The sequence below is a fragment of the Scomber japonicus genome, chromosome 12 (genome assembly GCF_027409825.1).
Source record: "Scomber japonicus isolate fScoJap1 chromosome 12, fScoJap1.pri, whole genome shotgun sequence".
NCBI lineage: Eukaryota > Metazoa > Chordata > Actinopteri > Scombriformes > Scombridae > Scomber > Scomber japonicus.
In genome coordinates this window covers 10,115,720-10,130,945 of record NC_070589.1, presented here as the reverse complement: position 1 = coordinate 10,130,945, position 15,226 = coordinate 10,115,720, and the positions used below count along the sequence as shown (strand labels likewise).

The window sequence follows — 15,226 nt, the reverse complement described above, 5'->3', positions numbered from 1 at the left end:
TTGCTACCATTGGTCCTCTAAGCAACACGGACCATTAGGTTAAGTGCTCGGAGGCCTCTTGTGTAACACACCCTTTTAATAAACATCTTCTCTCCCGTAGGACTCAGCTGATCTCTGCTTTTATCCACCTATTGCTTAACATCAGATGGAAAATGCTCGCCAACTATCCCATTTCCTTTTAATTCACATGGTGGCCATGGAGATGTCCCTCCCTGCAGTATTCTGAGGTGTGTTAATTACAAAACAATTCTGAGAACTGATACTCACCAACTTATCATTGGTTAGTTCTGTTTGACTCATCCTGTGATCTCAGAACAGAGTCACACTGTTGAGAAAACAAATGTGTTTGCCCAAATATCAATGTGATACTGGCCTTTATGTTTATATCAGATACGTCTCAGTGCTAACCTCCAGTACAATGGAAGTTCTTCCCTGATTAAAGCTACTGTATCCAAGAACAGTGTGACAATAATCCTTTTTCTACTCTTGTCAATTTAATTGTTCAAAAACATTTTTGTAAATTAAGTAAAAATGATTATTTAAACAATTCTTTGAATAGGTGGAATGTTTCCATAATGGTTTTACCCTGCACGGCAAGAAAATCACTGAACACTTGTCATTTTTGACAGGTAATAGATAAAATTACAACAGACACATATTAGCTTCAGTTCTAAAATGTCATCTTGATCTCCAGTGTGCCACGCATTCAGTACGTAATGATAAAAACAGAGAGTGGAGTTCACTTGATAGGTATGTATCAGATGGCAGAGAGGTGCTCTTGACAAGCAGATGCCCGTCGTGTAGAAGGACTGTACTTGGTTAACATGGTGATCTGGGTGCTGAAGTTGTTGCCGTTGCTGCCTATGGAGGGTTGTTGGTACTTAGTGTCAGCACCCAGGAACCGCTGCAGCATCCATCTGCGCCACTTACGCTTAATCTCCGCCTGTACCTGCAGGTGGGATGAGGAGGTAGACAAACAGGATGAAGAAGGAGGGCATTAAGAGGGCATGACACACAAGAGGTGACATAAAAGGACAGTAAACATCTTAGAGAGCTTTGGATTTACTTACCTCTCCATTCAGAAAACAGTACAAGACTGCAACAACGAAACCCTGAAAAAGAGAGAAGCAGAAGCAGATAAAACGTATTGCCCAATAAGAGCTTTTGTTGAAAAGACATACCAATATGATAGTGCAGCTGGGGGAAACACTCGAAATGTTTGTGCATGAATAATGATCGTAAGATTACGACTGACTACATGCTCAGACAGGAGGTTTATCATTTGGAATCGCTGGGAAATTTTCCCAGGAGATATCATTCTGAGCTAAAACGATAATAAATTAAGAATACTTTCCATTTCTAGGTTTCCATCACCGCACTTGGCTCGCAGCGTTTACACTCAATTGAATACTCAGTAAATCACCAACCTCATTATTCAAGCATACAAAATTAAACATGTCAACTTAACAAACCAGTCGCTGGCTCAATGGTACAAAATGTCTTCATGCTTCAAACTGCTTTCATGTAACTTATAAAATGTAGTATGGATCTTTACCTGAAATGACCCCAGGATGAGATCAAACACCATTCTCACTTGTGGGTGGATGTCGTCAGGGATGAAGGCAAAAATTATGTAATTTATCCCAAAGAGAGGTATCAAGAGAAGTGTGGATTTAGCCAGTCTCCTGTTAAAAAGAAAGGAGAAAATAAGAATGTTTAGTGTTCATCTTTGTTAAAACCTACAATAGCTAGAGTCTAGGTAATACTGGTCACTTTGCACTATGATTGTCCACCACCAACAACATAATGGCAGCAGCAAAATAGTTTAATTCACCTGGTAAGAAATTAATGTTAACATCCTGTGATAGACATGTTGATATTTCACACTTAAACACCTACGAGTACTGATTGGATTCCTTTCTTCCGATGTCTGGGCAGTTCATCTTCTGTCGCAAAATCCGGATTATACAGATGAAGAGGAAAAAGTTCATCTGCCGAGAAAGTAACAGCCTGCTTAATGTCATTGCATCATGCAGAGCTTTATATATGCAATGCTGCTCATGAAAAGGTGACATGACTCACAAGTATGGTTACTAAAATCGGTGTTTTGATGATCCACCACGGTCTGTCATCAATTATCTCCCAGCATCTGTCACAAGAGACGAGAGAGTCAGAACAAACAACTCTGACAGCATGTCAACATCAATGTTAGTGGCCATAATTACGCAATTCCTCATTCATATTATTATCATATTATACAGAGCCAGATTCAAAGTCGGGATTTTGGCTGTAGGGTGTAGCCATGAAACATAGTTCTTGTTTTAGATCATGTGTTGCAGATTAGAAGTTTATCACAGACCACTGATGAGACAATTACTCACCACACCAGCCCAAAAAGTTTCTTCTTTACATCTACAAATATTTCTTTTTTTGGTATTGTAGCTTGTAGCTGATTTATGATATTAAAACAAATACGAATGATTAACTCACCCAGGATCATTTAAATAAGCCTTAGTAATCACCCACGCTGAGATAAAGATGGTTGGAGCCACTATAAACAAAAAGAATAACATAAACAGAATTACTTGTAAGTTATTCCAACATTATAATAATCTCTATGTCACAGAGAGAAACTATCAGTTATATCCACTGTGTCCAAATAAGCACAGCACTGACTCCATACAACCAAATAGTTGTTGAGCTTGTGTACACTGTTAATCTTTTGGAGCATTTTATAGTTCGGAAAGACCTAAAGTAATATTGCATTTTGGTTACGCTTATCATTTTTAACAGGACTCATATGTGCTCTGTGCCAATATTGGTTCATCCTGGGTATCTGCAGGAAAGTCACAGGCCTATATCCATTTTCCTGCTGGCAGACACAACATTTCAGGTCTATTTATAGAGTTACTTTATTGCTGTGGCGGAAGAAAAAAAAGAACTTTGGAGAATGCTTATTAAATATACATTTCAAAGCCAAGTAACAGTGGAATTTTTGGAGCTAAAGGCCAATAATAAGTAGTTGAAAGATGAAAATGTACAGCCAAAAAAAAGATGAAAGTAATGAGTGCTCAGCTTATATTTCTGTGTGACTATACATCTATTCTGATAAAACTGTCAAAAGAGCATCTTTTGCAGCCAAATGGAAAGCATCTATTCATTAGAAAACATCAAAAGTGAATGTCTACAGTGTGTGATCTCTTAGTTCGGTAATTATTGTCTGCCATGGATGCATGAATTCGTTAAATGAGCTGTTTTCCCATCAAAAAGCAGCAACAACATGGCAGGAGTCAAACTGAATAATAACAACAAGAGCAGAGTGGCAGCTGAGGCAAGACTCATTCATATGCAGATGGAAAGGCACACCAGTTTCCTATAGCAACTGCACTTATAAATTCATTTACATATGATCCCATTTGTTGTGTCTGTTGTAGATAAGACGAAAAAAGCTCAGGCTCTGATGGGCATTTGATCATTTGCTGGATAAGTGGACATGTCAAATCTCTTTGAAAACGAGTCGCTGTGAGCTCATCTACGTAAGGTATAAACACGAGCACGCACCCCAACCAATCAGGATGTACCACCAGAAGTACTTCCTCTCAGAGAAGAAGGAGACAGCCAACAGAGCGTGGAGATAGAGGCCTTCCACCAGCAGCCAGAAGTAACTCGCCATGATCCCGTACTGGAAGAACACCACCACAGCCTTACAGCCCACCTACAAAACAACCGCCATGTTAGTGGTTTCTTGCATTGCCAGTGAATGTAAAAAAATATAAATTCCATTACAACTCAAATGATAAAGAGATATTTTATTTATTTATTTTGATGACTGAGTTCTGGTGGCCCACTTACTGTAAAAGGAAATAATCGAGCTAGACTAGTGTTGTGTTTGTTGGCATGCCACCCATCAAAATCAACAGTTGATGAAACAGTCATTATCAAAATTAATATGAGCATTATATCATTAGGGAAAATTCTACAGGGGTTCGCTTACAGTGGTAATTATACTAAATATGGTTGCCAGAATAATTATACCAGCAATTAAAGTGTGTTTGAGATTCAGGTTAATGTTTACATCTAAATGGTCTCACAGTATCAGGGGAAGATCCAGCAGTGGTGTAAAATGTCAGATACATGGTGATCCTCTGCAATAAATACTGAATTAAAAAAAGTAACGCAAACTATAGCCACTGTGAAAATTGTGTTGTTAGTATAAACTTTATAAACTATCAAATGCAGTGTCACAGTAGCACAAGTAGCAACAGTCCGCAAACTGACTGAGCAGTTAGACCAACATTAGCTACCACAACTAGCAGGTCATACCAGACTATGTAAGGCTCTGAAAGTACTGGATTGACCAACTATACTTACTTTATAAAACCAACTTTTGAAAGGGAAAGTTGTGTAACTTTCTTCTACTTTAGAAAAAGTTATTGTGCATCCATAGCTTGGGGACGCAAAAGACAGAATGGTTAAAATCAGCAGCGAGTTGAGATTTCTTGACTTTTCATCACTAATATGGCTCAAGCTCCAAAAGGATTTGATATCATACTTCATATAACGCAACTCAACAGCATCTTTCATTAGACGTCTAGTAAATTCCAGATGTCTTTCAAACTCCAAAGCCCCGGTTTGTTATACAAATGTTCTCCTTCAGATTTGTAGACACCCGGCCTACGCCAAGTGAACCCTGATGACATCTCCAGGGCTATTTTCATAGACATTAAAAATCTCTCTCCAAAGAATCATCACAGAGAGCCAAAGTCCAGACGTATTGTGTCGCTAGCAGCTGGAACTCAATTCAATCTCTCACTGAAGCTTTCTTTCATCATTCTTTCTGTGTGAAATGTGAAACTTCTTCTTTTTATTTACTAATAAGCTGAAACATTTGTGATTCTAATAAAGTTAACAATGACTAATATATGGGCACACAAAAGGACTACAGTTCATAAGAAAGTATTTACCAGCATCACAGCATGTGTACTTGCATTATTATAACCTAGTTATTCGTCATATCTGTAATATCAATCAATCTATTTTTAGTTATTAATCATTTGTATATCTACAGATGTCAATGGTACTTTGAATGAACCTTTTTAGTTTCTCTATCCAACAGTTTTAACAAGCTGAGTACCGTTCATGAGAAGTAAACTGATCTCTGTGTTTAAAATTGGTGAAGTTCCCTTTTAATGTTGTTTTTGCCAATTTTTTTTTTTTTTTAATGTGGAGTTTAAATAGAGTCAAGAGGGTTAGCAGCTGTGTTCGACTCGGGACGATCTGTGTACCCTTGAAGAGGAAACATCTAAACTCGGCCATTAGCAGTCAGCACTTAGAGACAGTAAAGCAGGTGATTTACTGTCTGCTGATCTAATCGTCACTGGTAATAAAACTGTGGATTCAGCTGGAGCGAGATCAGGCAACACCACTAACATTGTTGACTTGATCAATCAAATAAAAATAAAATAATAACCTTACTTTATGAAATTGTTGTAGCTTATCTAAACGCCTTATCTGAACACTTAGGTTTCATTTTGATATTGTCACTATGATCATTTTGTCAAGAAGAAACGATTCAAACAAGATATCCAAGCTGCTCTGAATGTGATTTATTGACAAAGCTCTCTGTAGTTCAGGCTAAATGTTCAGCAAACAGGAACTCTCACAACATCCTGCTGTACAGATGAATAGGGTAACAACGTTTCAGGAGTGGAAGGGACTTGGCAAACACTGCTACGCCCAGAAGCACTTGAGCGCTTGCACATTAAGTAAACTCCGACACAAAGCTTTAAAGTCAGTATAGTCTGAGTGAGTAATTAAAACAGATGCAGTATGCCTTAGCCAGGATCAGAAACTAACAATCGGCTGCTGCTCATGCATCAGGCGGACGAGTTAATTTGATCTACGATGCAAGACTTTTGATTATGCAAGGAAGAAAATCAATAAACTGCGCAGCTTCTCTAATAAATTGGATGTGTCTGTGAACGAGGTGGTAGCAAATAGAGAAGAGACAGCGTTGTACTTACAGATGACTGGCAATTGGTCGTCTCCCCGACATCATACAGGACAACATCCTTGATGAAAACTGTTACAGCTTTCAGTATGAAAGACACAAACAGATGCATGTGGATGTAGTTTCTTGTGCAGTGCAGCTTCCTGTAAAAGAACACAAATGAACTGAGAGATGATTTAAACTGAGGTTAAAATCGAGAAGGGACGGCAGTGGACAGAAAGCTCCTGATGAATTCCTACAGATTAAAGACTTCAAAAGAACTGTTTATATGACCAGTCCCAAAAATCATCTGATAAAGTGTGTGTTTATGGCACCAAAGCATGCAATCAGAATAAATACCAAGAAAATATTTTGGACTTCGCCCCAACACTCACTGACTTTATTTATAAGGGCAAACATGCACAGAAAAAATGTGTGTTTTAACTGAGTAGAGAAGACATTATAAGCACTGAATAGTGGGCTGTGTTGTTATCTAAATGTCCAGCTACATATAAACCAGCATTTGTCAAGAAAAGATATCTATATCTATTTTACAGTATATAGATGTACTTTTCCCCTAAAACACAGATTAATGAGGCAGAAACAAATGTGAAAATACGTTTTTCATATGAGGCTCTAATCCTCTTCTGTACAGACATATACAAGAACAAATCTGGAGTTTTTCCAGGGAAAATGTAAATTCCATCTTTTGGGTGTTTCCAAACAGATGCTTTCCCATTCAGCTTATAATTGGGGGTGAATTGTGCAAACCCATCAGACGAGTCATCCCAGCAGGGCTGGTGCAGTGACACACAGCATCAACCAGCTGCCTGGACATTGAGTCTGCAGCCGAACATAAACAGCAATTGCTATTCACATCCTGTGTCTCTGCTCAAGAGTCCAAACCATTGGCATTTCTTATTTGCCAGGAGTAAACACATGTCTTATTATTTAGCCTGTAACACACAAACACTCTGACTGCAAACACACCCAACTAAAGCGAGTGTATATTAGAGGCCATATACACTGATCATTTACACTTTTTCTAATGATCAGTGCTGTGTCATTCCAATACACATACACACACACGCACGCACACGAACATGCACACACACATGCACATGCACATGCACACGCACACGCACACGCACATTCACACACTTTGTCTCTACAACCCCAGGACTGAAGGTGAAATGCAAACATACTGTGAACAACAGCAGCTTGTCTAAGTGGTTTGACTTTATGGCTGCTCACAGTTGCTTTGTTTGAGAAATGTTGCAACAGCTGATAATGTCAAATTTGGACAACTCGTCCTACAAAATCTGCTCTGGAGGCACATTACTGTGTGAAAAACACTGTAAAACCTCTATAAAATACAGGAAGTATGGTGCGAAATGAGAGATTTGACAAGGTTTTATCGCTATACATGCTGGAAAAAGGTGTTTGATTGCCATTATGCAGGAGCATTAAGTAGCATTTTGATGGATCTCCTTACCGAAAGAGACACAGTATGATGATGGCGATCGTCAGAGAAATGAGAGACACGCTGTGACCGATAGTGTAACCCACTTTGATAGCATCATAGAATTCTCCCTGCAAAAACACATTCAGTTATATTAACTGAAAACACTCCATGTTTACATGAGTTTCACATTTAGCTTGATGCCCCAGCAGCAGTAGCAACATGGAGCTTGAAGAGTTTCAAACTTTGTTTGCCATACCGATGTATTATCATCTATGGTGTTGTTTGGATTGTATCCACAGTCCATTATGTAGGAGTCTATGCTGATCGGCGTCCAGCCATCCTCGGTGCAAGTCTTTGACAGGTTACCTAATGAGCAGAGGGATAGAGAGAATATTAAACATTACTCATACAAGATGCCTTACAATCCATTGCTTTGGCAGCTTCACTGTGTTTCATTTACCATACTGCTCACATTAAAAGTAATGTATCATAATATTGTGTAAGCCGCAGGGCAAAACTTCCCCTACATCTACTCACACTTAATTATGTCACAATGAGATGTATGTGTCTCGCTGGATGTATGTGTCTCGCTGGAATACTCCCAAAGACTAAAAGGAAATGGAAGGAATGACTGAAGGGGATCAGTCGTCCCACCGGCTCAGAGAGTTCCCATGTGTATTTGCCTCCATCTGTTTCTTAATTACTCTCAGGCTGCACACACACACCAAGAGGCCAACAGTCAAGCATTGAGATATTTTTTGCCCTGCTCATGGGGGCAGAAGTGAAAGGTCCAAGTGCATTCGACTGTCCATAAAAAGAGGAGAGGGTCCTCTGAGAGGAGACTAAAGGAGCTGAGTAGAGTAGAGTACAGTGGACTAGAGCTTAGTAAAGGGGACATATAAAATATATTAGAGCAGTATAGAGCTCTGTAATTTGCAGAGGACTTCAGCTCAGCATAGCACAGTAGAGTTCAGTAAAGGACAGTTATGTTCTATAAAGCAGAGTAGAGGACAGTAGACTAGAGCTCAGGAGAGTATATTAGAAAAGAGTAAACTAGAGTAGATCTGTACGATGAGAGCTTGGTTGAGTAAAATAGAGCTCTGTGGAACAGCTGAAGAAGCTCTGTGGCGACTCAAGCTCAATAGAACAGAGCTCAGTAGATTACATTATTAGAGCTCAGTTAAGGATAACAGAGCTCTGTAGAGTACAGTAGACCAGAGCTCAGTAAAGTAAGACATGTCATCATTAGAATAGAGCTCTGTAGAGTACAGTAAACTAGTAGAGTAGAGTAGAGTAGAGTAGAGTAGATTAGATTAGATTAGAGTAGAGTAGAGTAGAGTAGAGTAGAGTAGAGTAGAGTAGAGTAGATTAGATTAGAGTAGAGTAGAGTAGAGTAGAGTAGATTAGATTAGATTAGATTAGAGTAGAGTAGAGTAGAGTAGAGTAGATTAGATTAGATTAGAGTAGAGTAGAGTAGAGTAGAGTAGAGTAGAGTAGAGTAGAGTAGATTAGAGTAGAGTAGAGTAGAGTAGATTAGATTAGAGTAGAGTAGAGTAGAGTAGAGTAGAGTAGAGTAGATTAGATTAGAGTAGAGTAGAGTAGAGTAGAGTAGAGTAGAGTAGAGTAGATTAGATTAGATTAGATTAGAGTAGAGTAGAGTAGAGTAGAGTGGAGTAGATTAGATTAGAGTAGAGTAGAGTAGAGTAGAGTAGAGTAGAGTAGATTAGAGTAGAGTAGAGTAGAGTAGATTAGAGTAGAGTAGAGTAGAGTAGATTAGATTAGATTAGAGTAGAGTAGAGTAGAGTAGAGTAGAGTAGAGTAGAGTAGATTAGATTAGAGTAGAGTAGAGTAGAGTAGAGTAGAGTAGAGTAGAGTAGAGCTTGTCAGTCTTGGACTTTTGTTTGTGGCCCCTGCGGCCCAGAAAAAAATAGCAAAGAGAATTGATTTTATGTCTTATGTTACTTGCAATATATGAACTGAGCTACTTCTCAAAATAAAATAGCTGCACAATAATGGCCTTATACTGGTATTATTTGCTTACATTACACATTACATAAGTATTACTTAGTATTTATATCAATATCGGATGAATGCTCTTTTTTTGTACTCTTTGTGCTTTCGTGCTTTTAAAGAAATTAAAAGCAGATAGTTTACGTTCAAAGAGCTTTTGCAGAAAATGTGCATCACTTAACCAATTGAAATATATTGGGAGGAGGCTTCCTGGTAAGTCTATTGGTTTAGATGCATACTATTTATTCCCCTGTTTCATTCCTCATAGTTACTGTCTCTGCTGTCAATAGAAGCTGTAAAAAAGACCCAGGTGAAAAATTTTACATGAGTGCACACAAGTTCTTCATGAATGTCATACACATTATCCAAATGAAATCCTTTGAAAAGCATTTAATCTTTTGATCATACTAACTTACTTTTCGACAGTATGATTTTTTTTTCATGAATAAAGTATAAATGTGTCAAGTCCTCAGACTAATCATTAATTAGACTGAGAACGCTTCTTACAACCTTCATGAAGCAGATCTAATCCTGTAACCAGCAGTGAGAGGCACAGATTGACATCCATGTGATTTTATTCAGTTTTTTGTTGTGTAATATTTATTTGTAGCATTTCCTCATCTCCTTTCCTGTCAATAAAGAAAGAAAGCTGCGCGTGCTGGCAACAAATTAATCCGTGTGCTGAATGCTGCTGTTGAAATCTAAATGTAGGACATTCCACACATTTCCCAACCATATCGCTCTGCAGCCACTATCAAATCAAGGCCGAGTTGGGAAATGACCAACAATGCAAAGTCTTAGAATGTATTTGGCATTAAAATATGGTCAGCTCACAAATACCTGAGTGGCGTATTGCAGAGAAGACGGAGGCTTAGTCTCCTCAAACAACATGACAAGACACAAAGGCGATGATAAGCCCCTGCTGTTTCAGCCCATGCCACCACTGGATTTGGCTTGTTTGAGGGATTGCCAGAAGAATGCTTTCATCATCCCCCAAAACATGACTGCAAGGATTTTCGGTGTCATGCACGGCAACAAGGAGAGCTCAAACGAGTTAATCACCCCATCATCTTTTGATTTCGAGGTTTTTTTTTATCTCTTTATCTTTTCTGTCAGTCTTGCACACTATTATGCTTTATCTTGCCTAATTATATCTTGGAAGAAGATTCGTATTAGCATGCAACGATTAGCTCCATCTCAGTGGTACATTATGGCACGTATGACAACGCTACAGCACAGGCACTCTGTCATTCAGAGCTTAAAGAAAGGGTGAGTGGCCATGTTATTAAAAGAGATGAATGACTGTGTGTTTGTGTAATACCAACTAGGTAAAGAGTTCATGAGAATGGCAACCTCTATCTCAACTAAATTTATGACTTGGCTCCTGAATCTCTTAGGCGCCATGTTTCGTAATACTTGTTTTTGTGTGTGTGAGACTTAAAAAATGAATGGCTCAGGATGTGTCAATAACTTGAGCCTTTCGCAACGGTTACTGACAGTGAAAAGAAGCTAAAATGACTTTTATGACACTGTAATGCATCTACAAAAAGGGCAACTTCTTAAAGATTATACATCATAACTTGTTTTTTTTCCTTATTTCTCTAACCTCTTAAGGTTATGAAACCATTTCAAAAGTAAAGTGAATACGCTGAAAAATGCCCAGCGGTCAAGTCACACAAACAAGGCTGTTTTTCTTACTTCCTCTAATGTACACATATGGAGATACAAGGTTCTCACCCAACTGACACAGTAATTTACTGTGTACAGAGTCCAAGACAGTAGATCATCCCTTAATGACATGAGAGCAGAGCAGGTTTAACCAGCAGAGGCCTGCACTGATTTGTTAATTTACTGCATAATTGATATCATCTACATCAGTGCAGCACAGGTCACTTATAATCCCCTGACCTTCTTTTAGGCCCCTCGCTTAATCCTGGTCCCTGCACGGTGGGGGCTGCGAAACCTTTGACATGTCAGTGAAATATACCTCCACTGTCTTCAATCCTACATATCTGGTGATTCTTTATGTGTTCTCTCACTCTTTCCCCGTTTCCCCCCAGGAGTGCTCTCCTTTTTCGGTCACACAAGATGGGAGCATCTGGGTCACATCACAGCTTCCAAGAAAACCCTTCTTCACTACAATGAGCCTTTCACATACTGATGATAAATCTTTTGGTTGGAATTCCTCTCATGTTCTGAATGTAACGGGGGAAAATACTGGATGGATTACCGAAGCAGGGACCCCTTCCTTCACCATCCCTGCTGAGGCGCTCAGGGTAAATGTAAAAACTTAAACCTGTGACCGCTGCTGCAAATGCGGTGGAACGTCTGGGGCTGTGTTTGTGAAGTTATGTGCGTGCAATGTTGTAGTTGATATGCAGTGAAAATGTTGTCAACCGATCACACAAAAGACCAAGGACAGATACAACCTGACAGATCTGAGTAAGAAAGTGATGGATTTGCATTTCTGTTAACAAAATGGATGCATATGAAATTACAAATGACATGATAATTTGAGCTTTAAAGCAGCACTAATTGACTTTTTAGCAAGGCAATAAGAAAACCAAAGCAAAATAACACAACCGTAGATCTGAGGGAAGCTGCCAAGTTGGTCTAATTCTCTGTTGGTTCACCACTATGACCAGTAGTACACAAAGTTGGTTTAATGTAGAAATATTGATAGATGCGGCTTTAAAATGTGTTTTTAAAAGCTAATTTCAAGCTACTTCAATCCAATATAAAAACATTTCTCAAGGCTCCAAGTTATAATTGAAGCCTCTCTGCCAAATGAATACAAATAAACAACTCCAGCAACCCTTAGTGCATAATTACACTGAGGTTTCAGTGTGGTAATTAACGACAAATTGCGATACACAGGAAACTCAGAGGGGAATAATCTCAGGGACTACTTTACAAACACACTACAGTTCAGCCTGTTAAATCTCAAGACAATAGTTTCTTTTATACATAATTAACAGGACTTCCCTGTGAGGCTTCTCGTAGATTAAAGAAGGACAAACAGAGCGTATCTTTCATCAGTGGATGGTGCAGAGAAGTGAGAAGAGAAGGTGTTCATCTTTCTGTAACTCAGCCGCACCATGTGTTTTGAGTTTTACTATATTCTTTGTGATGTATGAGACGAGGTGGCAGGAATGATAAGGGCAACAGGTCATCATAGGCTAGAATGACATCATGATTCCTATTTCCAGTCACAAATGTCAAGCGTGATGATAACGGAAAAGACTTAACAGCAGGGAACATTTGGAACATCAAGGATGAAGTGGAGGTTAAGATCAGATCAAGATGAGGAGTGTCATCTTTTTAAATATCCTGTACATTACTCATACCTCCATGGACAAGCATCCTTTACTAATGAACTAAAGTTCATCTCAGACTCAAGGATATAGATCTTCAGGTTCATTTTTGTAAAACATCTTAATATGCTTAGCTGTATTATAATTAGGTAGTTCAAATTTGACAAAGAAGATAACAGTTCCAGTTTTAAAATTAGAGAAAAACTAAGACAAAGCTTTTACATTTTGAAATTCTGCAGTAGTTGTTTTTTTTGGTGGCTTTTTGTAGCAGCACAACAAGCTGTAAACTCAACATTGGCATATTATAATTTCATAAAGTCGATATGTGAAACATAAGTAAGTCTGTACTAAGTAAGTACACATATCTGACTCTTTGGTGGCGAAATGCTCCGCTACGTTCGGCAGCAAGGCGCAAACCAGCCTGTATGCCATTTGGTGTTGGGAAGGCAGCATACAGTAATTAGGGTCAGGGTCAGGGTCAGGGTCAGGGTCAAACTAAACAATGCACTTGACAATGCTAAAATGCAAAATAATTCACAAAAAATATGGATTATAGGAGCTTTAATCAATATTGTTTTGAAAAGTTTTTGAATACATTTTTTGAATATAAATGGACACCTTTTAAGAAATGATTGAGCATTTAAGGGAATATGCGCTATTTTTATTTATTAAACATGTATTATTAATTTAATTGGGTTATTTGTAAAGTTTTTGAGTCAAGCTCCTGGGCAAGAAGTGTCACTCTTGTTTTACTGTGTTTCCTCTTTGTTTCAGATGTGTAATTAAGTCCATTTATCTCCTTGAGACATTGCCACACCAACGTGTGTGACTTTGACTGTCATCAAAACAAACACATCTACTGTGTATAGACGCTTCCCTCCCCTTTCTTCCACAATCACACATGCACAGTTACGCACGCACACTGCCTGTTTTGCAAGCTTGACTCTTACGTGTGATAGTGTCCCTGGAGAAGTAGAAGAGATATTTCGGGCACGGGATGGTGACCACCTCTCCAATGTCGGCACTGGGCCAACAGGTGATCTTGTCCCACGTCCCACTACAACCTGAAAGAAACAGAGGGAGAGAGAGAGTGAGGGGTTGTGCAAAAAAAGGTGTGTTCCACTTGTTAAACATGGAAAGCTCACATATATGAAGAGAAGCAACACAGACTTTTAAACAGAAGATGTTTGCTGTGGCGTGAATCCCGTCGAGTGACAAACAGCAACTGGTGAGGGTGGAGCATTCGAGTTACCATGGCAGCCAAAACATATGAGCTTAGGTCAGCTGTTGTTACAGCCCTGGGTCTATAACAGCAGATGACCTTAGTCAACATGCTGCCACTATGACTAATAAAACAGCTCCCCGTCCTTCGTTACACACTGTTATTTGAATTCAACAGATCACCATGACTTTCCACAGTGTGTTGGGTCTGTGGATGCAGAAATCAGATCACGGCACTTCTAAATCCACACCTGCCTGCCAATTTATTGCTATGAAAAAAATTCAGTTGGCAAGGTGAATTTACAACATCTCCTTATAGATTTATCACGTTTTACATTTGATGGAATTTACATCAAAAAAATGTCATGTTAATAAAAACATAATGAGTGTTTAATGACCTTTACACTGTATGACAGTAACAAGGGTTTCAGTGACACACAGAGGTAGCACAGCTTCCATGCAGCCCAGGAGAATATAATTGTGTGCTAAATGCTGTGAGAACACCCCTCTTAGCCACGTGCAATTCAAACCTCATCAACAATAAATTGAAACAGTCAATCAGCTAAGTGGGTTTCATTATTGCACGCTCCATGGTGTGTTTTTCTTAATAGCGCTTAATGAAAACAAAAGGTAAAATTGGATCAATTAGAGGCTTTCTTTTCAATCTGAACCAAAGCATATGTGACAAGGAGCTGGCATTAGTTGGAAAACAATGCTCATCCATGCAAAGTGTAATCTAAAGCCAGAGGGGATGCTTGAACAGCTTTTGTTGTCTTTAGAGCTCGTTGTGTCACTTCGATCACAGCCCAGTTGAGGATTTAGCATGTAAGGATGAGACAGAGTAAGTGAATTCAGCGCAATGAGGGCATGTTGGAGACGGAGGCTACATACCTGTCGTTCTGTTCTCAATCTGAGCCTCACACATGTCCCTCTCCTTGTCTATTTCCGTCATCATGTCACACATCTGGTTCTGCACAGAACACACCTGTGGAGAGAACAGTTTGTACATGGTTTCTGAAATACAGCTTCAAACAGCGTCAGTCAGAGGTCACCTGCCTATTAGTCAAATGTGTGTCAAGACTTATACTGCGTGCGCCTTCTCAGCAGCGCTTTGGATATCAAAGTTGCAGCATCTATCATCTCCACCTTCCTGTGATGAGCCTGACCCCGGCTGCTGTTAGTCTCTGTATCTGACATCAAATCAGTCTTTTGGCTGTGATTCAACCA

At 39.1% G+C, this 15,226-nt stretch overlaps 1 protein-coding gene across 1 annotated transcript; it reads right to left on the bottom strand.

The window, feature by feature from the left end:
* Positions 1 to 757: 757 nt before the first annotated feature.
* On the bottom strand, positions 758 to 14,966 carry LOC128369540 (vasoactive intestinal polypeptide receptor-like). The gene is made up of 12 exons (XM_053330612.1): positions 14,891 to 14,966; positions 13,729 to 13,842; positions 7,711 to 7,820; positions 7,485 to 7,582; positions 6,024 to 6,153; positions 3,562 to 3,715; positions 2,491 to 2,551; positions 2,083 to 2,149; positions 1,900 to 1,991; positions 1,556 to 1,685; positions 1,071 to 1,112; positions 758 to 949 (listed from the first exon to the last, which is right to left on the bottom strand). The coding sequence occupies exons 1-12, from the start codon at positions 14,961 to 14,963 to the stop codon at positions 758 to 760; spliced, it is 1,263 nt and encodes a 420-aa protein (XP_053186587.1). The 5' UTR covers positions 14,964 to 14,966.
* Positions 14,967 to 15,226: the final 260 nt, after the last annotated feature.

What these genes read in the sequence shown, in the direction of transcription:
- LOC128369540 (XM_053330612.1), bottom strand. Translation starts at nt 14,963, where the DNA reads ATGTGTGACATGATGACGGAAATAGACAAGGAGAGGGACATGTGTGAG. An exon ending in CTCCAGGGACACTATCACAC is followed by an intron (nt 7,821 to 13,728) that starts GTAAGAGTCAAG and finishes TCTGCTCATTAG; the next exon opens with GTAACCTGTCAAAGACTTGC. An exon ending in CCATAGATGATAATACATCG is followed by an intron (nt 7,583 to 7,710) that starts GTATGGCAAACA and finishes GTGTTTTTGCAG; the next exon opens with GGAGAATTCTATGATGCTAT.